This window comes from Vicugna pacos, chromosome 4 (genome assembly GCF_048564905.1).
Source record: "Vicugna pacos chromosome 4, VicPac4, whole genome shotgun sequence".
Taxonomy (NCBI): Eukaryota; Metazoa; Chordata; class Mammalia; order Artiodactyla; family Camelidae; genus Vicugna; species Vicugna pacos.
This window is the reverse complement of record NC_132990.1, coordinates 52,461,784-52,486,238: the sequence shown is the minus strand read 5'-3', so window position 1 is coordinate 52,486,238 and position 24,455 is coordinate 52,461,784. Positions and strand designations below refer to the sequence as shown.

Below are 24,455 nucleotides of genomic sequence, written 5' to 3'. Positions count from 1 at the left end.
AAGGCCCAGCATCAAAGGCAAGATACCACACCAATCTCATAAGGAGAAACGAGTGACCCAGCAGAGGGCATTGCAGCTCAGCGGGAACTGCCTTCATCGAGCGTAGGGAGAGTCAGTGCTCCTCAACAGGATAGTATCACTGTGTTTAAGATCAGAAAACGTGAGAGCAACCATCGATACTGTTTTCAGTAGCACGTGAGGAAAGAAAATGAAATGACCATCTCAAGGAATGTCCAGCTCAGTGAAACAGTCAGCAAAGGAGGACTGTAACAGATCCTAAAGGCCACTGATACTACTGATTACGATTACAGGTATTTGTAGAGGGCAGGATGCCCACACAGGAGTGTGCACGAAAGTGGAAAGAAATCGCTTCAGCAAATATGCCAAATTCAAAACATTTAACAACCATTTACTCAGCAACTACTGTGCAGGTATAGTCACATCTGCGTCTTTAATCCTGATGACAAATTATGAACAGGGATGCTGAACATGAAAGACGTTAAAGAGCCCAAGATCACAAACCTAACAAGCGACTGGGATGGTGTTCTCTCTACTCGTCACAGCTGTCACATAAAACAGACATCTCAGCGGGGAAAGAGACGAATGGAAGGAGGTAAGTGGTTCTTCTTCACATTGATATGATGAAAATCTTTTCACTAAATTGGCCCTGCTTTTCCCTCAAAAACACCAGGGCCACTCTTGACTCAGGGCTTCCCTCTTCCCTGAACACTTTTCACTCAAACATCCACCTCCTTCAAGTTTTGTCTCAAATCCTAAAAGAATAGCCAAAAATTAAACCACTAAGCATCCATTTAAGAAATTAGAAAAAGAGCAATGAAATAAATCCAATGAAAACAAAAAAGGGAAAAATACAGATGACATGGATATGGATATAGATATATAAATACATCTCGGCAGAAACAGAGAACAAAGGTACAACAGAGAACATCAATAAAACTGAAGCTTGGTTCTTTGAAAAGACTTTCAAATCAGCAAAGCAGGATGAGAGAAAAAGAGAAAAAACAGTATCAGGACTGAAAAAAGCCACAAATCATGGTTTAAAAGATAATAAAAGTTTATTGTAATTTTACGTCTGCAAGTTTGAAAACTTAGGTGAAATGAATAACTTAAAAAAAATGAACTAATAAATTTGACCAAAAAGGAACAGAACCTAAATGGTACTATAATCATTAAAGAAATTAAATCAGTTTTTTTAAATGTCCTTCGAAGATAGCATCAGATCCAGGGTTTTTTTTTAAAAAGAAAATTCACAAGCACATTCATTCCATCACTCAATAAATAGATAATTTTATTCTTACACAAAATCATCTAAAGAATAGAAAAAATAGTCCCTAATTCATTTTATAAGGCCATATATCCACATAAAAATAAAGTAACAGATTATACCTCATTGAATAAAAGTGAGTAAAAGAAAATCTCATCCTTATAGTAGATAGATTACCAACTAATAATGTACAGGCAGAAAAAGATACTGCAATCATAAAAACAAGATATTGTAAAAAGGGAGCACTATGAGAATTAAAACCAGCAGTTAGAAATTAAAAAGTGCAGGAGAAATGACAAACTCAAAAAAAGACTTGGAAGATAATGTTCAAGAAATCTCGCAGAAAGCATAGCAAACATTTTTCAAAATAGAAAACAGGAGAGAAAAGAAAATTAAAGGACTAGTCTAGAATGTTCAACATCCAAATAACAGAAGTGCCAGAAACAGAAAAGAGAGGAAAGTAAATCAGCAAAGAACTAACTAAAGAAAACTTCTCAAATCAGAAGTCAGTAAGTTTCTAGGAAAGAAGTGTAACACTGTGAAATTTCATTATGCTGGGGACCAAAAGAACATTCTACTTACTTCAAGAAAGAGAAAACAAATCATATACAAAGGACCAGGAATCAGAATGACTTCAGACTTCACCTGGAAGCTAGAGGACAACAGAGCAATGCTTTCACAATTCTGAAGGAAAATCATCTCCCACCTAGAATTATGCACTCACCACGTTATAAATCAAATACTAGGTGTAGGATAAAAACACGTTAAACATACGATCTCATCTTGTACCCTTTCTCAAGAAGCTCCTGAAAGATACACTAAAGATACTAAAGATACACTAAAATGAGAGTAAAACCAAGAAATTAAAGGCAATACACAAACACACACACACACACACACACACGCAAAGAAACAGAGTACCCTATATAAAAGAGACATAAAGGAATTTCTAGGATGATGCTTGTGGTATAACAAAAAATCAGTTCAGTCTTTGTCCCCTATTCCTGGCAGAGCTCCTAAAACCCTTAGATCTTTGAGTGATAAGTCTTCTTTATGCTAATGAGATGACTCATGGCTCCTTCCTTAATTCTGTGAGTCATTTTAGCAAATTATAGGACCTTATGGGAGGTCGTAGGAACCTTCAAATTAGTAGTTTGTTGAGCAGAAAGTGCAGGAGACCTCACTGGCAGCTGGTGTCTAAAGAGGGTACAATTTGAGCGACTGAACCTCTAACCTGTGGGGTCTATTCTAATTCCAAGTAGAGCATATCAGAACTGGAGAATTAAATTGGAGAATACCCAGTTGGTGTAGGAGAATTGGAGAACTGATTGTTGTCGGGAAAGACACAACACTGAAGGAAGACCCCAGGATGACAGCTTTATTAAGAGGGCAATGATCTCATACTGAAATAGTTTCATTCTGTGGACAGCTGTGTTGCTGGCTGCCGTTACCAAGATGCCTAGTGCCACTGCGCCCTCTTACCAGACAGAGGACAGGATGTCCAGGTAAGCTTGGTCCCGATTCTTATCTGTACTTGACTTGATGAAGTTCCCACTCTCCCTTCCACATCAACTGCCCAAACCAAAGCACATTCACCTAACTGCCATACTTCTTAGAACTGGAGGTCAGCTACAGTGGGAGTAGAAGTAGAGAACACAGAGCAGTCCACTCTCTGACCACATTTCTGCCAGTCATCCATCCGTACCTGGTGACACTAGGGTCCAGCCAGACGTCTCAGCTGTGACCGCTATGATGTTCCCCATGACTCACTCATGGTCTTGCCTACCGGCTTCCTCAGAAGGGAATCTTATAAACTCTCCGGGAAGCCTAAAGCCAGACTCTGACCTGAAGACTGTTTTATGTGTCTTTTTCTGCAATCCCTCAGCTAATGTTGCCAGTTAGGTCAACACTCAGTACCATTAATTTGACAGTAGTCTATTTTGTACCCTAGGTGTTAGGTACCTAGGTGAAGTATTCTCTAAATTGCATGTGTATGTTTTAAACACATCTGCATGTAAAATGTACATTTTCCAAAAAACGTTTTAAATAAAGAGTAGAGCAGAAGTTAGAGCGTGCTGCCATTAGTTTAAAAAAAGGAAAGGAAGAGAATACGTGTACATACTTGCTTGTACAAGCGAAAAATATCTCTGGGAGATTAAATAAGAAACAAATCAGTGACTGTCGTGCAGACAACTGTGTAGCTGTGGAACAGGGGTGGGAAACAGACCTTTTCCTGTAAAGCCTTTTAAAGCTTCTGAATTTCTGACACTGTGAATTTCAAAGGCATGAATGCATACATACATAAATAAATGAATAAATTCAATGACTTCTCTAATTTAGCTCTATGATTTTAGCAAATCACAACTCTTGAGTCTTTGATCATAGGGCTAATACCTCAAACACTGGTGACAGAATCAAATAAGCTTTTGTAAAAAGCCCTTTGAAACCATCAAATACTATGTACATCTGAAAGGTATTATTATTGCAAAATATCTATCCGCTTGTCTCTTCCTTTCTCCTCACAGTACACAGAAAGTGTCATTCCTTCTCCATATGGTTAAGTTTTATTTGGCAGTTAGGAAAACACTGGTTTAAACTAATTCATGTGATATTATTCAGATTTAACAAACGCCTAACAAAGCCTGCAACAATTCACCTACAGCAAGTTCTTTACAATAATACTAGTCTTTTCTCACAAATGCTAAATCCTCACATCGACCCTGTATGCAGCTCTAAGTAAGTAAGCCCTTGTGGGAACTGCCAAGAGTTGAACAAGACCTACAGAGGGACCCGAAGATACCCAATCTTACAGCAAGTTCATCCAATATAGAAATTAATAAGACGAAGTCCCTGCACTCAGGGAACCCACAACCTGTTAGTGATCCCAACAGTTAGTGCTATGCAGAGATTGTTTCACAAGTACAAGGAGGAACACAGAGTTGGTCACCTAACTCACAGGGACAGCAGAAAGAGAAAGGGAGGTGGCTGGGAAGAGGCGCTGAAGTCATGCTTCATCCAAGTCTAGAAGGACGAACAGGAACTAAACAAGCTGGTAAATGGTGATGGGACTCCAGGCAGAGAGAATAATAGAGGCAAATTATCAAAGGGTAACAGTCTAACCTCTCAAAAGAAACTATTACTGGCAGCTGTATAAAACTACAGGAAGGTATTTCTGGACAAAGGAGCCTGTCATTGTTAACATCTGGGTTATACTTTGTATAAAATAATGTTTAATAGTGTTTATTCCCTGTTAGCAGAGGAAAAGAGATAGCATACAATTATTTTTCCATTATAATCTAAGGGGCCATGATAAAAATTTACTAAATTTAAATCATTTTAAAAGTCTTATATTCTAAATATCCAGAGTCAAGCAATGTTAAGTGATGAAAATTAACATCATCTCTGATTAGGAGGAAGTAAGAGGTCAAGAGTAGATAATGGTAGGAAAGTACATTGCTTCTTCTTTTAAAAAGCATATGCAGCTTCCAGAAAGGAAGACGTAATGGAGGACCCAGATGCAGTGCATTACTCTCTCTGTTTAAACAAGGAAAAAGATTTCTTTGCATGTTCCTAGGGAGAGGCTCATCAGATTGTTAACAGTGGCCAGCAATTGTGTCCAAATGGAAAATGGTACCACAGATGACAAAGATGTCCAGCAGGTGGATTAACTGCTTCTCAGCATTGCCTGTCATACTGCACACCTACATGGTTCTTTCTCTCAGCAGCTCAGAGCTTATATCACTCAGAGGGAAAAAGGGAACAGCATCTCCAAAGAGACTGACATCAAAGAGGCAGGAGAGCAGGAACAATTTCCATAAATCACATGGCAAACAAAGTTCAAATGAATAATTGGAGGATTTTTATAACTCAATTGTATTGAAATTATGCCAGGTGATTTTACAGAGTCCTCAAACCAATCATGGCAGGGATTTAGGTCAAGAATATAAAAGGTCTAGCTAGATGGGTAAGAGTTCTATGACTATCTGGCCCCACTATCCGGACAAAAGCTGAGGGCTATCTTTACTGATAATCTCAGCCTTGGGCAGATTAGAAATATTGATTAGGTAAAGAGGGGGTGTGGTTGCTAAGAATATATGGTTTAAGAAATACAATTTCCAGGGGTGGGGGGTGTATAGCTTCAGTGGTAGAGCATATGCTCTGCATGCATGAGCTCCTGGGTTCAATTCCCAGTACCTCCTCTAAAAATAAATAAACCAAATACCTCCCCCCTAAAAATAAATACAATTCACTGTGAAGCAGGTACTGTTTCCAAGTTGTAACACTTAAGCAGAAAGTCCATCCACTATTTCACAACAGTCACAATGGAATACAGAAACCTCACCTATGTGCCTCTCAGAAGCAAAAATAATTTAAATTATAAATAAATCAAAATAGCCACCAAGCAGACAAGACAAAATACATGCACTATGTGAAGTTAATGGACTTCACTTAGAAGAACTTACTTAGTCTTTTTACATTTAGAATTCATCCCTACATTAGCTACAGTTCCTACAAGCATATTGTTTCCCATTCCAGGGAAGCAGAGAAGCAAGTTAATAAATTGTAGTCATCTATAGTCTGGCTCATTGACAAGGGACACTGACAGCACCCAGAAGCAGCAGCTAAGAGCCTAACACAGAAGAAAAAACATTTTTAAAAAACAGATGTAACAACCCAAAACACAAAGCAGAATGGAGCCTTAAGTGTACGGGTGAAATAATCACCACGGAGAACATCAGTGGCCTCTGAGAACATCACAGCATTACACTCAAGTGTGCACAACACGATGGATAAATCCCTTGTCATGAGACCTGTGTTCTGGTTCTGCTGCTTAATCACAAGCCACTCAGCCTCTTCTAAACACAGCTTCACCTGTAAAATCAGGATTATACTTCCTTGCCCTACTCACCAGACAGACAGGCATAAAGAGCTGAAAAAATAATTTATGTAACAATGTTTGAAAACTGTAACACACTGTACAATGTGAGACTTTAAGAATATGTTAAAATACGTTCTGTATACTGTTTAAGAAGACAATATATTTAAATAAATTTCCATTTGAGGCGGGAAGCCCCATAAAAACACCAGCAGGGCCCCCAAGCAGGGCCACTACTCTCCTGACAGCACCATCCGGTTCCCTGGCCCAGAGGCTCTATCTCACTTTTTGCCTCTGAAACAGCTTACTTACCCCTAAAATTCTATTGGTTCCCTGAGCTCAGTTTGATTGGTTATTTCCTTCACTTCTGATTGGTCCACTTCCCTAACTTCTGATTGGTCCATTTGTAGTACTTCATTTGCATGGAGCTCACTCCTGATTGGCTATTTCTCTCATTCCTGATTGGTCCATTCCCCTCACTCGTGATTGGTTGTTTCTCTCACTCCTGATTGGTCTATTTCTACAAACTTTGTTCCTAGTTGGTCAACTTGTTATACTTTATTTGCATATGATGTTGCAAAGTGTAAAACTGACAGCCTACAAAGGCCTGTGTAAACCTACAGGCAGGATCCAGAGCTTGGAGTGTTAACTCCTCTGGGCTCACTGGCATAATAAACCTGAGTTCTCCAACTCTCTGAGTGCTGCTTGGTCTCTCGCCCAGATCCAGGTTACTGTCACAACTGAGCTGTAACACTGAGCTGTAACACATTTTTCTGTAACACATTTAAATGGCTAAATAAAAACTTAGCACTTCTCTTAGTAGCAGAAAATTAACTTACATTGTACCATTTATCCCCTCCCCCAATTTGCCAGATTTTTAAAAAACTATTAGCAAGAAAAAAAGAAATACTTTAAAAAGAAAAATTTTAGCTGCCCTTTGGAAACCAGATAGGTTATAGCATTTCCTCTGACAGGAAAGACATTTCAAAATGAGAAAAGGTAAAATATTTTAAAATGAAAAATGAATACCCATACTTAGAAATATAATATGAAATAAAATATCTATTATAGTTATATTACAGAGTAATATTTTTCAAACTAGCTCGTAATCACTAGTGGATTATGAAATCAATTTAGTGGGCTACTACCAGCATTTGTTAAGAAAATGAGATAGAAAATATGAGAGTACATTACTTTTCATAAAGGTTAAGTAGTATTTCATAGCATTTTCTTTTACTTACTATGTATTATTACTATGTGTATATGCACTTATCTTCCAGGTAAAGGTGCCAATGCTTCCTTAATGTTTTTCTATTACTGAGTCAATGTCCTGGCCTGGACTTGGCTGCCTGTCCTGGTCTATGTGCTTCTTGGGAGGCTCCTCAGCCTACATGCTCCTTACTACTGGTAAGTCCTTTCCTGGTCTATTATGCCCCCATTCCTTAAGCTTAGAGCCTGTGTCTGCAAGAACAGTTAAAAGCTCTCAAACAGACACACACAAAATTAATTTAATATATACAACAGAGTTGCTCTGATTGGGCACAGGCTACATATTGTATCATGAGGAGGTGTACATAGAAAAATGTACAGTTTACCACGTAGATGTCATACTGGGCCACCTCTGAAACTAGATGGAATCCATTCTACTTCCAAGCAAAAGATCTCTCTCTCTCTCTCTCTCCCTCAGATAAGGGATGAAAAATGATAGCAAGGAAATGTATAAAATAGGACTGAACAGAGGTACTACCAAAGGAATAACAACAGATCAACAGACCAGGTCAATCACTGACAGCTATTTTGACTCTGAACACTATGATAGAACAGTCCTAAGAAAAAACAATGAAAAGAACTAAATCTCTACAGAAACACATACACATGCACACGCTTCATCACAACATATCATTGGTACAAAGCAAGAAGACAGAATAACATCTACCTGGTCTCTCTGCAAGTTCACATTGCTATCATTTCTTTCACGTTTTACAGACCAGAATCTACTCTGGAAACATGTTATTCCAAATCTGTTTGAACTAGATGGACACATATCAATCCAAGTGACCAATATGCAGAAACAGCAAACTTGGGTTCTGCTGAATTCACTTTTTACTGAACTTGTCTTTTGCCAATTCTCACCTACTTTGAAGCAAATCATCAGACACTTAATTTTACTAAGTGCCAGACAAAAAGCTGATTCTGTACCAAAATTCTGAAAACATGGTGATCCTAATTTGTAAAACTCACTTTGGGCATTAATGCTAATTAAATCATATTCTCATGGTTCAGTGAAAGGCTCAAATATGCATGTAAGGGCTAAATAAAACATGAGACTGGAAAATACATAGTGCAAATACGTTAGGAGTAAGAGAGAAAGTGGAAATCTCTATTTTTAAAAAAGTGCTTTAAAATATGCACTAAAGGGACATGGAGGAAATGAAGAAGACCCATTTGTGCTACATAAGCCCCTGAAGACAGCACTAAAGCTTTTAGAATCAACTATGCAGAAGGGAAGCACCACAGGGAAATGAAAGAAGGGTGAGACTGGGAATAAACAGGAACCTGATGAAAGGAAGAAACAAACACGAATGTGTTGACAATGTCTATATTGTTACTATTCCACCAAACAACAGGAGTGCTCTGCAAATTGGACAGACAATGCTGTCCAGCTACAAAACCCAGTTAGTGAAGGCTGAATATGAGTGAGAAAATTAAACAATATAATGTCAGTCTCTACAGATGACACTTCCATAATATACTTTTTACTTACTATATTTAAAATTTTTAAAGTTTTGGATTTTTTTAAGACATTGATATCTCTGAAAAGTTTGTGTATAAAAATGCAAGAAAAAGTGTTTATAATTGATACCAGCTGAAAATACAACAGTAAGATAATTCCGAGTAAGAGTATTTCTGATAAGTAAAATTAGCATCTGGTATAAAATATATAAAACTATCAATGAAAAAAAGGCAGAGATAAAACCAAAAAAATTACAAATGGATTTGTTCTAAAACACTTAAACTCACTTAAATAGCTATAGTATTATATCAACTTAAAAGCCAACAGATTAGCATTAAAAAAAAAAGGCACACACAAAATACACAGAAGCAGGTTAAATGACACCTTTCTATAATATAATGCTGATGATTAACCTCCCAGTTAAGTTTATCCCTTTCCCTCCATCAACTTACCCAACATTTTCTGCATCTTCATCACACTCAGCCTTATATTTGCAAGGTCCACACTTGGAGTGTTTTCTGTGAACTTCTGCCCCTGACCCTTCCTCTTCTGTTTAAAAAGAAAAATTAAAATTTCAACCACAAGTTGGGATCCTCTCCAGATATGCTTCATATTTTCAGCAGCCATTATCCTATTTCTGGGGAAAATGTACCCAAGCTCTTGAAAACAATCAGTTCCAAAAATCTATCGATGCTTGAGTCCAAAAACGCTGTCAACACTGAGTACAACATATTCTGTGAAAAAACAAGTACTGCGGCTACCAGAATAATCCCTTAATGTATGTACAATGGAATAATATGGTAGGTCTTGATAAATCTTTAAAAGAATTACTATAACATTAAATAGGGGGGGAAAAACATGAGCAATAAATTTGCAATATAGTCCAGTGATTACCCTACAGAAATAGCCTGTGCAATGCTGGTTGGCAAATAAGTGATCAAACAAAACAAAGTCTAACCACCACCTTTTCATCACATCAGTTTCACACCTACCTTTGTAACTACATAACAGGCAATTCCAGAGTTTAAAAAAAATTATCTCTAAATTTTAAAAAGGAAAGGGCTCTCTTTAAAGGACTTGCCCTTTTCTACTCTGCCATGTAGCACAGCCAAAAACACCCAGGATGCAGAAGGGTGTGGGTTGCCTATGATCCAGCACAACACACAGCACATACTACCAGCCCCCAACTCAGCTTACACCCCACATTTAGGGGACCTTACATTTCTGGGTCTCAACTAAAGTGGATCCTATCCTGATCATCTCAAACCAGGCAAGGAGATCAGTTCTGGGGCCAATCTAGGTTTACTCAAGGGATTTCCAGTCTGGTTGGGAAAGCACACCTTTCTGAGGAGGTGTCAATCAGGAGAGAAGGCGTTATAAGGAAAGTATACAAACCTAACATGCCTCTTTGGTTATTTTCCAAACTTACTATTTTGGGTGTCTACCTACTTTAAGTAGAAATCCTCCTCAAATTCTCGTGCATACTCCCAAACAGACTCTAGGGAACATAATCCTAAGTATCTCTAAGGCCTCAGAAACATCATGAGATCAAGAAATCATACAGCCACTGTGAGCTTACTAAAGTTTGCGTATTAATCTGAGCAAACCACTTATTGTCAACAACCAGCATCCTCAGGGCAAGACATCCAGTATTTGTATCATATAAGCAAATCTTAAGATCAACTTCCACTTCTTTAATACAGAAACAAGGACAGTTTCCTAGCTGAATATCTGACTACAGGGGCTAGACCACATGATCTCTTCAAGTCCTTTCCAGCTCCAAGATCTAGAATTTATGATATGATCGTTCACATATCATCATGAAGTTTCTGCTTAAACACATCCATTTAAATCAAATTCTACTGCTGGACAGCTTTAATCTTTTTATTTTTGTTTTTTTAAAGAAGAAATTTTCATCCCAGAACTTCTTCCTCAGCACAGTTCTACTATCTAGGTGACCTTTAAGTCCCTTCCAATTTTAAAATGTTAGGATTCTATGAAGTGTGGGAGCCTGGAGTAAGGTTTCATATAGTGCTGAAAGGATCATTAACCATAGTTTTGTGTGAATTTTATCCGAGTATGATTTTCCTTTTAGTGTATCCCCACAGTACCTCAAACATTAGTTTGCATACAGTGGATACTTACTAAGAATTACCATCTCATTAGACTATGAAATAGATTAGTCATTCTCAATTTTAACAATTCAGAGTAAACTCTGTCATATGCTATTACCATATATTAGTTTTTTAAATAGTTTTTTTTAAATATTATACCTTGAAAATTCCTTATGAGCAAAAATTTGTAAGCAAGGGGTGGGAGAGAGTTACAAATACTAGGGTCCAAGCTAAAATCAATAGTAGGGGTGGCCCTAAGGAAAGAGCATTTTGGTGTAACTTCAATTTAACAGGAGCAACAACACTTCCCTTTCATCTGACAACAAATCTATAATGAAAAATAAATGCAGGAAAAAAGAATGCCTAGGGCTAAGGGGGATACAGGGGTTGAGGGTCATGGCTAAGGGGTGCAGGGTTTCTTTCTGGAGTCATAAACAGGTTCTAAAATTGACTGTGGTGACAAATGCACAACTCTGAATATACTAAAAGCCGTTGAGTGGTACACTTTAAATGGGCCAATCGTATGGTATGTGAGTTTCACCTCAATAAAGCTGTTAAAAAACTGAAAGAAAAACAAACATCTTTTAAAGGGTGCTTGGAACTTACCTCCCTCTCCAGATCCAGAGCCATTATCTGAAAAGAAAAACAAAGAATGAACATGAACACTTTTCCTGAAATTTCATCTTATCAAATAGTATAATTTCTTATCCAAAATCAAACCTTGAGATCCATTCTAATGAAGTCCTCTTTTCATTTTTCTTGATATTTAACAGTTTATTCTTATATACCTATTTTGTACCTTCCTCTGAATATAAATTCCTTGGACACATAATCATCTATGCCTCATATATCTTTGCAGCCCATTCAGGAAAATCCAGGTGCCTTGCACAGAGTAGAAGAATTGTAAATATTGTAAAATAAAAACATTGTAAAGTAAATGGCTAAATAGAAATAATTTAAATCAACTCATTTAAAAGGTAGAAGAAATTTTTAATTTTGTTAAAGCTTGAGAGGAATAATTAATAAACTACTTTTATTAGAAACAGGAAAAGAGCTTTGGGGCTTGCTTCAAAAACCTTCTTAACAACAACAACAAAAAAACCTTCTTAACAAAATCTGTGGTTAAAGGCCAAAAGCCAAAAGGTATGATAAGCCCCAAGATTTAGACATGTTCATATTACTGATGAAATTAACTTCCTCTAGGAAACCTAACAACAAGGAATCTCACCAAGGTGTAGGTGTGAAACTTACTAGTGAAATTAAAGAGCCTCCCTTAAAATTACCAGCAAGAAGCCAGTCTAAACTGTAATTAATTTAGAATATTTATTTTATAATCCTAAAAGAACCAACATCTAGCACAGAGCATGTTGAAAAGAGGGTAACACTGTAGTATCATCAGCATGGAGCAACAAAAAAGCTGAGATGGCAAATGATGAACTTGACACTTTATCCAGCACCTCGTAGGGAGGATGATTTCCTAGAGAACCCGTATCAGTTCAAATAGTTTTCTAGAATGAGAGTCACCCTAAACAGTAACGTTCCCTTCCCTTCAATCTCCTGCAGACAATAAATTTCCAAACACAGTAGAACAGGAGGAACCAGAAGAATATATATTTTATGTAGCACCACCCACTGCAAATCTTCATGAGATTTTATACTAAGTCTTAAACTGTGTTCAATTTTGATTGATCAACCATAAAAAAAATTACATCTTCTCTAAGTAAGAGGAAAAGAAAGAGTAAAAGAGCAGGAAAAAAGACAAGGAAGAAGGGAACTCAATTTTAAATTGTTATGACCAAACTTAGGAAAACTCCTTTTTCCTTCTAGTCCACACACTGACTGGATACATAATATGTGCCAGACAACACGGTCAGTGATAGGAATAAACTGATAAATAAGACAGTCCCAGTGCATGAGATACTCATTCCCAACCTTTTTTTCAACTCATGTCCAATTTTACTAAGTATAATATCTCACACTTTCCTTAAGGGTCTTTTAAAATTCTGAAATAAATTAAATATTGTGACTACTCTGATAATGAGGCTGAGTTCCTCTTGTAGATCATATTTTCACTGGACACACACCTTCCCCCATCCCAACCCTGAGATTATGATTTACCTTCCTAGGTGGGGCAAAGTACCTTCCTGAGATCTTACTGAAGGCAGACGTGTCAGATAAATGAAATACAGTATGTAATATACATAGAGCTATGCTCAAAGTGTGAACAAACTGTGCCATGAGAAAAGGCTTAAGTTCAACCTCAAAGCATAAGAAAGGAGTTTTCAAATGAGCAAGAGAGAATGTTACTTCCAGCACAGGGTACAGGACTAATACCAGACCAAATGACATGAACAACACTGGCCCCACCCAACAAATAACAAGATCAACACAACACCTCATAGCTTAGCTCATTCAATCCTCACTCAACAACCCCAGGAGATGATATCCATTTAACAATTTAGGTATGCAATTAGGGCTCAGAGCAGTTAAGTGACTTGCCCAAGGTCACACAGTAAATAAGAGCTGTGGTTACTTTACAGTCAGGTCTTTTTACCCTAGTGCAGTGCTCTTTCCAACCTACCACTCTAACATTCACTGCTTATCAAAGCAGTTGGTGTCTTAAACACAGACTCCTCATAAATGATGCATAATTAATTTGGGATTGTAAATAACTCCATATTCTTTTTAGTTTCCAAATCAAGCCTGTGAAACACAATGTACTTAGAGAAGTATTTAAGGACCATATCAAACAACAGTCCACTGGCCTGAGAATGCAATAATGATACCATGCACCTAATTATTTAGAGTATGGAAAATAATTTGGCCTTGCCCAAAGAGAGGTCTGGCCTTTGCCCTCAGCTTCTGGAAGGCAACTGATGTTTAGGAGAGGTGCTGATCACATCAGATCTTAGGGTAGGGCCAGCCATACCAGAAAGACCAACCATACAATTCAGAGTAGGGGCTCTGGGTCATACGTTATTAGTGAACCTACAGTTTGAGATCAGCCACATGGACAATCAAGCAATCATGCTTATGTGATGGAGCCCCAATAAAAATTCTGAATACAGTACTGTAACATATAGGAAAAGAAAGGAAATGAAGTAATCATTAGTCTCCACCTTTACTGCTAACCTTTACACAATAATTCTATTACAATACCTCAGCTTGCATTCCATCCCCCAAATGCAAACGTGAGTAAGAAACTAATGTTAATGCCTCCCAAGATTAACCACTACCAATTCAGGAAAGACAAGAGAAGGAAATAAATACAAATAACCAGGTTGCGGACAGAAAAGAGAAGATATAAAAAGAGACATGTAACACTAATGACTTTCTAAGGAGAGTCCCCACCCCTTCTCCACCTCCCAGGAAAAAAATCAACAAAACTGATCCCATAGCATTTCCCACCCCTAACCTTATTCTGTCCAATGTTCAAACCATAAGGCAAAAGATACATGACGTCTCCACCAAAAAAGGCATTAGGCATTAAAAACGCACTGAGAAGTAATGAAGTCAGTACAAGACCAGCTGGAGTTAAAAAGCAACATGAAATGGGGGTGAAAAAAAAGACCTCCCCACTCCCCACATAATCACCACCAATTCATACAGTAGTTTGGGGAGTACACCTCTGACTGAAAACGTCCTTTTAGAAAATACAGTGGAACCACTTCCAACATTTCTTCAAAACAGTATCACACATACCAGAGTAGCATGGTCCTCTAGCTACTACTGTTATCTCTTTCTGGTGCTTACAAGCAGCCCTTCTGAGAAAGCATTCATTTTGATAAGTGTCCCCATTTGATCCACAGACGGGAATGTAATTTGTATGGCACTGCAAAAGAAACAAAAATAAATTCTCAGAACTAGGCATGAATATTAATAGTTTATTTCATATTCATGAGTATAATACTATAGTATTATGACATACTTCTACTACAGAAGAGTTTGTTCTTTTATCTGGTTTTTAAAAAAGAAGAGTTATGCTACTTTCTCATACCCTTTCTCATATTCATAATGAAAATTACTATCAACTATCCATAAAAATGGAAATGAAAATCTCTACCCTATCTATTTCACTTGCTTGTGATCCAGGGAGATAATATAAGAGGAAATTCTTGCCAATGTTTGTACTGAGTTTACTTGCCAATTAGTTTGTACTAATTATGTAATGTCATTTTATTATCAAAATTCATTTATTCAATACCTCTAGTACACAAAGTCCCAAGGTAAATGCTATAGACCTATGAGCTCTGTTCTCAGAGACCTTACAATCTTGTTAGAGAGCCAAATAGGAAAAAAAAAAAGTATATATATTAGATCATGCACTAAATCAAAAGGATAGACAATAAGTATAATATCTAATACCCATTAAACTGGAGCATTCAAGAAAAGCCTCCTCAGAGAAAGTGAAAAGTGAATGGGCCTTGAACGATTAGTAGAAATGAGACAGATGAAAAGAAAAAAGATGATACAGGTTTGAAAAACGACAGTTAATTGGTATGTTTTAAAAACTTTAAAACTTCTATATGTCAAAAATATCATAAAGAACTAAAGTTTTAAACTCTGGGGAAAACATTGTTAATAAGACACAAGTTATGATTACTAAAATAAAGATAGTACAGATTAATAAAAAATGGACAAAAGACAAATTTACAGAAAAATTACAAATGGCCAGTACAAAAAATACTGATCTTTACTAGCAGAATTATACACTAAAATGAGATGCTATTTTTAGTTTATAAAATTGGCCACTAGACAAACAAAAAATTCAATTTGGTGAGCAAACTCATATACCTGCTGTGGTAATTTAAATTGGCTCAATCTTTTGAGAACATAATTTAACAATACATTTCAAAAGTCCTATAAAAGCAATGCTGTTTTTGATTTAGAATCACACATTCAGGGATCTATCTGAAGGAAACTATTGTAGATCAAAATTTATTACAGCCATTTCAAATGGAAATTTATTCATATCAAAAATGTAGAAACAACCTAAATATCCCACAAGGCAATGTTTATTTAAAGCATGTTATATCTGTTCAAGGAATTAATATTGCAGTCATTGAGAATTACCCTTTTTAAGAACACTGTGTGACAGAAAAAGATAATGTTAGGTGAAAAGAAGGCAGTAACATTACATATATAACTCTGAGAACTTTGTGCCATTTTTAAATGTACTATCTAGTCCACAAAACTGAATGCAGATTTTTAAAATAATGATAATATAAAATAAAAATATAGCAAGAAAATAAATTATATATCTCTCTCAATTTAGAAAAAAATAAATATTCATAAAGTAAATCCTGGAAGAAAACATCAATAAATTTTTCACATTACTTGCCATCATGGTTTTTTGTTTCCACGTTTATAATTTTCTGTATTTCTCAATCATTCTGCAATGAACAATACTTGTATCATTTATTTACTTTTTTAAAAAGTAGTCAACTTACTTTATGAACCATAAATATGGCATGCTACCCCAGGTCAAACACTGGTAAAGCAATTTCTAATATATTTTATAAGCAAGTTGATTTGCTGTACATTATCAGCAGGTTCCTACATCAATTTCAGTTAAAATTAAAGTTTTAATCAATAAAAAAAGTTTTAAAAAAATTAAAGTTTTACTTTAGATGTCTTCCTATATTCCTCCAGTTTTTTAAGGATCACATTCCTTTATTCTCTTCCCGAAAATGTACACAAGAACTTTGTATGATAACCGGAAGAGCTGATGTTACTCTGTACAACGTATAATTATGTATAATTAGCAAAAAAAAAAAAAAAAAGACCATACGTTCCAAGATGTCAAACGCTAAGTCTATGGACTTTTCAAGCCAACTCTTCACTCAAATGCTTAGTAAGTTTGTTAACATAGTGTTCGCAAAGGTGCTAACATCGCCCCCTAGGGGTGGGTGACCTAATGGAAGCATTTTTCGTTGTCACAATGACAAAAGGACATTATTGTCATTTAGCAAATGGACTACAAGGATGCAAGATGTACTGCAAAAGAAAGGGCAGTTCCACATAACATATGCACCGTACTATTTCTGAATGCACCTTTAGCCATTCACATAGGACTATGATAAGACCATGTATGAGTAAGATGGCTCAAACTTTTAAGTTTTAAATTCTAGCATCCACCGCACCTACTTTTTTTCAAGTACTTCTGATATGAAATTGCTGTTTTTTTAAAGCCAAATATTCATTATAAGTAGATATAAGTATCTTACTACTATACTGTCTTCTAGTGTAAGCTGCCCAAGCATTTACACTTTGAAATACTTATTTTACTATAAATTACTTTTATTTTTCTCCTTTACATTACGATTGTACATTATATTGATTTCTTTAATTATGTGTTTATGTAGGTTACATTACTACGAATTTCATTTAAATAGTAAAGAAATGGAATGCAAATTGTTGGTTATAAAAAGGTCATTAAGTCTGATAGGGCTGACAATCTCTATGGTAATAATGAACATTTACTGAAGAGTTTCTACCTAGTAAACACTGGCTACAACTTTAAATGTACTAAACTAACTTAAATATCATAAAAACGCTGTGAAGCACGTGACTTAGTGCTTAGAGCCAGGGCTCTGAAGTCGAATGTTGAGTTCAAATCCTGGGTTGACCATCCATGTGACTATGGGCTGGCACCACTGCCATTTGCCCTATCTGTAATTATAATTATAATAATAGCCACCCAGTAAAACTGTTATGACGATAAAATAAACAAAATCCACCTTTAGCATTTACATCTGGCCAAAATAAATTCTCAACAAACGTTAGCTGGTTTTGCTACTGCTATTACCATTTCTATGTCTGAAGTCATCGCCCAGGGTCACAGCTGATCAATGGAGGATCCACGATTCCTGACAACTGATGTACTCTAACCACTACACACTCAAGTTATTCAGCAGGACCTCACTATATGTCACTTGCTGGTAGTGAGCAAGGGACTTAAAATAATGCAGGCAATCTCCTTGAAATTCGATCCAACAAGCACGTACTTAGGAGTGAGCATGAGATAGGACAAGCAGACCTGAAGTTCCTTGGTCAGTCTGTTTCCAGGGGTCTCTCTTAGGAGCCTCTCATTATACTATGGAAAACTTAAGGGATTTGGGCAATTTTAACAATATGCAACTTCTGATTTAGGCACCGGCTCTAACCTAAGGTCCACCTCCTCTCTACTGCCTCTTGCTGGGGAAAAGAATTCCCCCCTATACCTTCTCTTTAGCTGGAAGAATGTGATTTGAAGTAGTTTAGAAAGGTGCAGGGCTGTAAAACTCTGCAGCCACATTTAAGCAAGGATTTACTGTGCACCTACTGTGTGTCAGGAACTGTACTGAATATAATAAATAATATTAACCAGGCTGTGATTAATGTTATGTGTCAAACTGACTGGCCTCAGGATGCCTAGATTAAATATTATTTCTGGATTTATCTATGAGGGTGTTCCTGGATGAGATCAACATTTAAATCAGTGGCTGAATACATGCCTTCCCCAATGTGGGTGGGATCATCCAATCGACTGAGGGCCTGAACAGAACAAAAAGGTGAACGAAGGGAGAATTAGCTCTTTGCCTGACTGATGCTGTGGGGCATTGGTCTCCTGGATCTCGGGCCTTCGAACTCAGACTAGGACTTACATCATCAGCTCCTCTGATTCTCAGGGCTTCAGACTCAGATTGAAACCACACCACCAGCCTTCCTGGGCCTCCAGTTTGTAGACTGCAGATTGTGGGACTTCTCAGCACCCATGATTGAGTGAGCCAATCAATTCCTTATAATAAATCTCTTTCTCTCCTCTCCCTCTCATATATATGGTTGGTTCTGTTTCTCTGGAGAACCCTGACTAATAAAAGGCCTAATAAGAGGGTACGGTACCCAGCAAGAGCAGACACTGAGACACTCAGGAAAAAAGACATGTAGTCCAGAGAACTCCAGAGAGAAGAATATAGAGGAAGAACAAAAACATGGAAAAAGCCATAGGCACTTCTCTTTATTAACCAAGTTTTAATGGAAAGATGCAATACTGATCATGTTTCTTTGTACAAAATTAACAAAAGTAGCTTTGCTTATATATGTGGTAGGATGTAATTGCTCCTATTACCAGGGTGAACAAAACAATTTTAGAATTTAAAACCCTGTTATCTGTTAAAATGTGTTATATTATGTCCCAGAAACCTAACATTAACATTGAAAGCATGCTGAATCATATGCAAGTTTTTTAAATGAATTGAAAGACACTGCTACAGCATCCAGCAGAGAAGTGTTTAATGGGCACACGAGGTTATTGTTCTTAAGCTGAAAAAAACCTAAATCTAACTTGAACAGACTTACAAGCTTATAAGAAGGCAGAGTAGTCAAAGGAAGGTTTGCTCAGCAGCAGGATCAAATCCTGCTGTAAGCCCTTAGGCAGTTTGCTCCTACAAGACAAGCAACTTGGCTTTAAACATCTTTATATCCCCAGCATCTAGCCTAGCACTTGGCACAAAGCAAGCATTGGATAAATGTCTACTGATCTCAACTCCTAACTTTTATTTTCCTCTCCTGCTTCGCCACAAGGTAAGACTGTGAGGGATTCAGACAGATCATGAGAAGACTTTCCTACCTGTTCAAGTACCTTTAAAAGGTCAAAAAGGTTTTATAATCTTAGAGTTGCAGGGAAAGACTTTCAAGGAATGAAAAGCAGGATCATAAAGATAAATAAGAAGTGAAAATTTGAAACTTCTTCATATCAAAAAACATAAACTAAACAAAAATAAAAATGACACTAGGATAACTTCTTTAAAGTACAGAATTCTCTTTCTCTAGACTAAACTAAGAGGGAACCCTCTTTAAGGTGAACACTACTAGGTGGTTTAGTACTTGAAAAAGAAATTAAAATACCTGTATGTTCGTGTAACACACAGACTATTTCTAGAAGGAAATACAAGAAGCAACAGAAATTGCCTCTGAAAAGAGCAATTGGTAGACTGAAGTGAAAGGCAGACATTTTTTCAATATGTTATATATCTTATATAACGTTCAAGTTGTTTACTATGAGCATATGTCACTCTTAAAAAACATCAAAACAGTACCTACAACATTAGGTTCTCATGAGAGTTCATGAGTTATATAAACGTATATATTAAATACTTAGAACAGTTAATGGATATAAAATGCTCAGTACAATAAGCAATATTATAAGACTATGAATAGTATATATAGCATATATACATACATATGTTACAAATACAGTATTATAAGAACATGAGTAGTATATACAGAGTATACACATATACATACATATGTCTTTACAAATCAACAGAAGGGAAAAAGAAAACACTTCCCAAAATGGACAAAGAATATCAAAAATTAATTCACAAAAAAATAGTCAATAAGTTTATGGCACATTTTCAAATTCTCTAGTAATCAAACGCAAATAAAAATTTTTGTTGTCTTTCGGATTTATATAATTTAAAAGGACTAACAAAATCCACTACCAAGAGTTTGAAAGGAAACAAGCAGCCTGATACATTGCTATTGGTGAGAGTGTCAATCTGTACATGAGTATCCCACTGGCCCAGCAATTCCACATCCAGGAATTTAAGCTAAGGACATATAAGACAGTTGGAGGAAGGGAACAGCCCCAACTTTCCCCATACCAGATGGCTAAATTGCCAACAAAAATCCTGCAATTTTTCTGGCATAAAGAACCAGAGGATGGAATTCAGGGCAACCAAAGCCAATGGAAAGAGAGAGAGAAAGAAGAGAGTGAGCAGGGAGTCCAGATTCTGTGGCAGACCTCTGAACCAACCAGTCATGGGACATGCTCCAAGCAGCCCAGCTAAGGCTAAAAGAAATGATATTTGTGTTGCTACTCACAACAGAGAACAGAGTCTGCAATTTAAGTTCAGCCACTTTAACTGTTTCAAAATGACAATACTCAAGAGGGACATAACAGAATTCAAACCCTCGAAAACATATCATTCATAATGTGTAGTATACATTCAAAATTAATATGAAAAAAACAAGAAAACACAATCAACAGAGATGGTCCCTGAGATGTCTCAGATGCTGAAATTGGCAAAGATTTTTGAAGCAGTAATATCTATGTTCATGGAGAATATGGCTGTAATGAGTGAAAAGACAGGAAATCTCAGGAGACATGTAGAACCTGTAAATTCTAAAAATAAAATATCTCAAGTTAAAAACTCACTGGATGGGCAGAATGGAGCGACAGAAGAATAAGATTAGTGAAGCCTGAGATAGGTCAATAAAAATTATCTATTGTGAGGAACAGGAAGAAGTAAAGGTTCATTGCTATACACTATGTACACCAACACCTTCTTTTAGGAAAGAAGCCCACTTCAGTTACAATCCCTTTTAAGAGGTTCTGGGGAGCTGGAGGGCTGCCAGACACAACAATGGCCTATTATTACACCAGTAACCATGGAGAGGTGGGCACAAGGTTAGCTAAGGCATTTCAAACGTGACTATAAACAGTGGATTGTAAAGTTCCTTTGGACCAAGAAGAACCTTTCTGGCTGGTAGACAGTATACTCCCCAACCCTTCCTCTTTTGCTTAAACTTTCTACTTCTTTTAATAAAAATAAACATGACAGTTAATACTTCTCAAAGAGGCTTCATAAGCAAGCTCCTTTTCTGATTCAGATGCTCATTACACTATCATAAGAAAGGGTGAGAAACACGCCCTCTCTTTTCAGATCACACAGAAGCATGCCTGAGGTTACAGGGTTACTAGAAATACTGACTATCCTGTGCTTTTATTCCTGATCTCTGCACCCTTTCCTCCCTTTAAAATCCAAAATGGTGGGTACATTAGAATAAGATTTAGAAAAAAAAAATTCTCGTTCCTTCTTTGTCTCATCTCAAATCCTGAATCAGGGACCATTTTGTGAACAACATTCTGAAGCCAGATTATATAGTTCAATCACAGAAAATAAACAAAAAAGAATTGAATGTAACACATTTCACTTTCCTTCTTTTTTAGATAAAAGAATTATAACTAAAACAGCATCTAAAAAGCAAAGATATTCACACTATTCACTTGAGGTTCCCCTCTCCAGTCCATCTCTAACCCCCATCTACCCTGAGATACCAAATTGGTCGTGTTCTCTGGCCTAAAAAGATGGGACAGTAGCAAACAGTAATGGAAGGGAAAGAGAAAGACTAGGAAGAGAAGGAAATGGGGAAAAGGCCAATATTTTAAATAAGTGATTCTACTGCAACCTGTACCTTATTTCCTTTCAATGACAATTACATCTTATATTTGAATAGAACTTTAAAATTTTTTTCAAAGCATTTTCACATTCTATTAGTGCCAGTCTGTCCTTGTAATTCAAGAAAAGAAGCATGGACGGTACAAATAATAGCACTTCATCAGACGAAAAAGAATCAGTGGGCTGTGAATCCAACTTTCTTGTGGCGTTCAAGGTGTTTTAAAAAGCTTTTTAATTTGAAAAATGTAGAATTATAAAATATGACAAAAGTAAAATTTTTTAAAAGAAGTTTGGTTTCCCTACCTGAAATTGACATGCACATTTCAAACCATCTCCTTCTTCCTTACAGACTCCTCCATATTTACATGATGATTCATCACAAACTCTTACATCAGATTCTCTCACATTTAATTCTGCAAAAGAGGAAAAATTGTTTTCATATATATTTAATACAAATGTATATAGAGATAAACTCCTTATACTTCATTCACAAATATAAGACATAACATATTAAAACAAATTCTACAGGACACAAAATGTTCAAGATTCCCCAAGAGTCTTGCATAATAATATGCCTAAAAGCATATAAAGCAAAACAAAATAAAGCTCAAAATTTCAGGATTTCACATAATTCCCAAAGGTAAATCTATAGAATTTTCCTATTTTACCTGCCAAGAGCTTAAGACAGTCTTCTTAACTATTGTCTTAATATTTTAGATTATTTTTCTAGTGATTAAGTTATTTTTAAGGAGTCTTGATTCTTTTGGTACCCAGAATAAGCTTTAGACGATCATTATTCACTCTACAGTTTTAATTACAAAAGAATTATAAAATAAATTTGAATTTCATACAGTAGGTATGTATGGAACATTCACATACAAAGAAAAAGATTTAATATCTCCCTAGACTTAAAATTTTTAAATGACTTTACTACCACAGGAAGCAGAGCCTATCAACAATGCTAGCATTCTGTGGTCATTCGGTGCCTGTTCCAAGACTGTCAGTCTTGTTCTGGAACTACCAAATTATTCTCTCTAGGAAACCCAATAAATTTTTTCAGGTTAGTGTTAAGTGAAGCTGCCAATCATGTGGAATGGTGAAAACCACTACAAAGCTGATTTTCATATCCTCCCTACCGGGGAAGAGAGCTACAACAACAAATGCGCTTATATGAACAATAAACAAATGACTGTTTAAAAAAAACCATTACAGCATAGAGGCAAACACATGCATCCAGGAGGAGAGAGGCCCAAGTTAGCTTCTGACCCTGTCCCTCAGTAGCTGAGAGACTCTGGGAAGAGCATGAGGCCCCTGGCAGCTCTAGATCGAGATGAGGTCTTGGAAGCAGATCGCAGGGAGCATTTCTTCAGCAATCTTTCATTCCTGGTTGTTTTTCACTTCTAGAATTCAAAGTAGGGCTCGGTGGACTGAGTCAAGGAGGTTCTATTTCTATATCTAGCGACATCTGTCCTGGTTGACATTTCTCTGCCTCTGCCCCATTTGTCCTCAAAGCTCTGCAGTGTGTCCTAGGTCTCCTACTCCCAGCTGACCCTGTGAGGAGTTGGCAGTCAAGTACCTAAAATGCCCAAGTAGTTGATAGTGAGAGCCATTATTTGAGTAATCACTCTGAATCAAGCCCTGCACTAAAGTCAGCATATGTCTATGTAACTATAGGTTACAAAATTTTTTTCTTCTTTTCCTTAAATGGATCCCAGGTGCACAAAATTGGATTGCTCTAAAGTTCAAACATATGTGTAAAATTTTAAAAATGATGAGCAGAAACGAAAACAACAGGAAACTAATGCAGCTGTTTGTCACTCTCAATGTTTCACACACTATTTACAGCACAGATGATCATCTTGCAATTTCTTTGACCTTGGCTCTGGACACTTTATGTTCTTGGTTTTCCTCATCTCCCAATTTTTGCTCATTCTCCCCTACCCCCTGTAACCATTTGCATCAGCTCCTGAGGCTCAAGCCTAAGTGTGGGGTTTGCTTTTTTTCTATCTACCTACATTCCTACCAGGAACTTGCACAAGGTCTGGGTTTCAGTTACTGTCTAATGTACATCTTGAAACCCAAGGAAGATCAGTAAATATTAATAAAGAATCACTCTAGAAAAGAGAATAAGAATGTATAGAATCTTTGCTCAACTACAGGCTTGATCAATTTCAGGGGCCACAGAAATAAAAGGCTTGCAAAATTTGGGAAATAAAATTTA

The 24,455-nt window shown here is 36.6% G+C and overlaps 1 protein-coding gene across 1 annotated transcript in view; it reads right to left on the bottom strand.

Annotated features, from left to right (window-relative positions):
- Positions 1-24,455, bottom strand: part of TMEFF1 (transmembrane protein with EGF like and two follistatin like domains 1) — a 71,948-nt gene that overhangs the window by 31,405 nt on the left and 16,088 nt on the right. Inside the window, exons 2-5 of the mRNA XM_031677139.2 lie at positions 22,538-22,647; positions 14,712-14,841; positions 11,616-11,642; positions 9,348-9,444 (exon numbers count right to left, since the gene is read on the bottom strand). Of these exons, the coding sequence (XP_031532999.2) occupies positions 9,348-9,444; positions 11,616-11,642; positions 14,712-14,841; positions 22,538-22,647 (364 nt within the window). The remainder of the gene's footprint in view (positions 1-9,347; positions 9,445-11,615; positions 11,643-14,711; positions 14,842-22,537; positions 22,648-24,455) is intronic.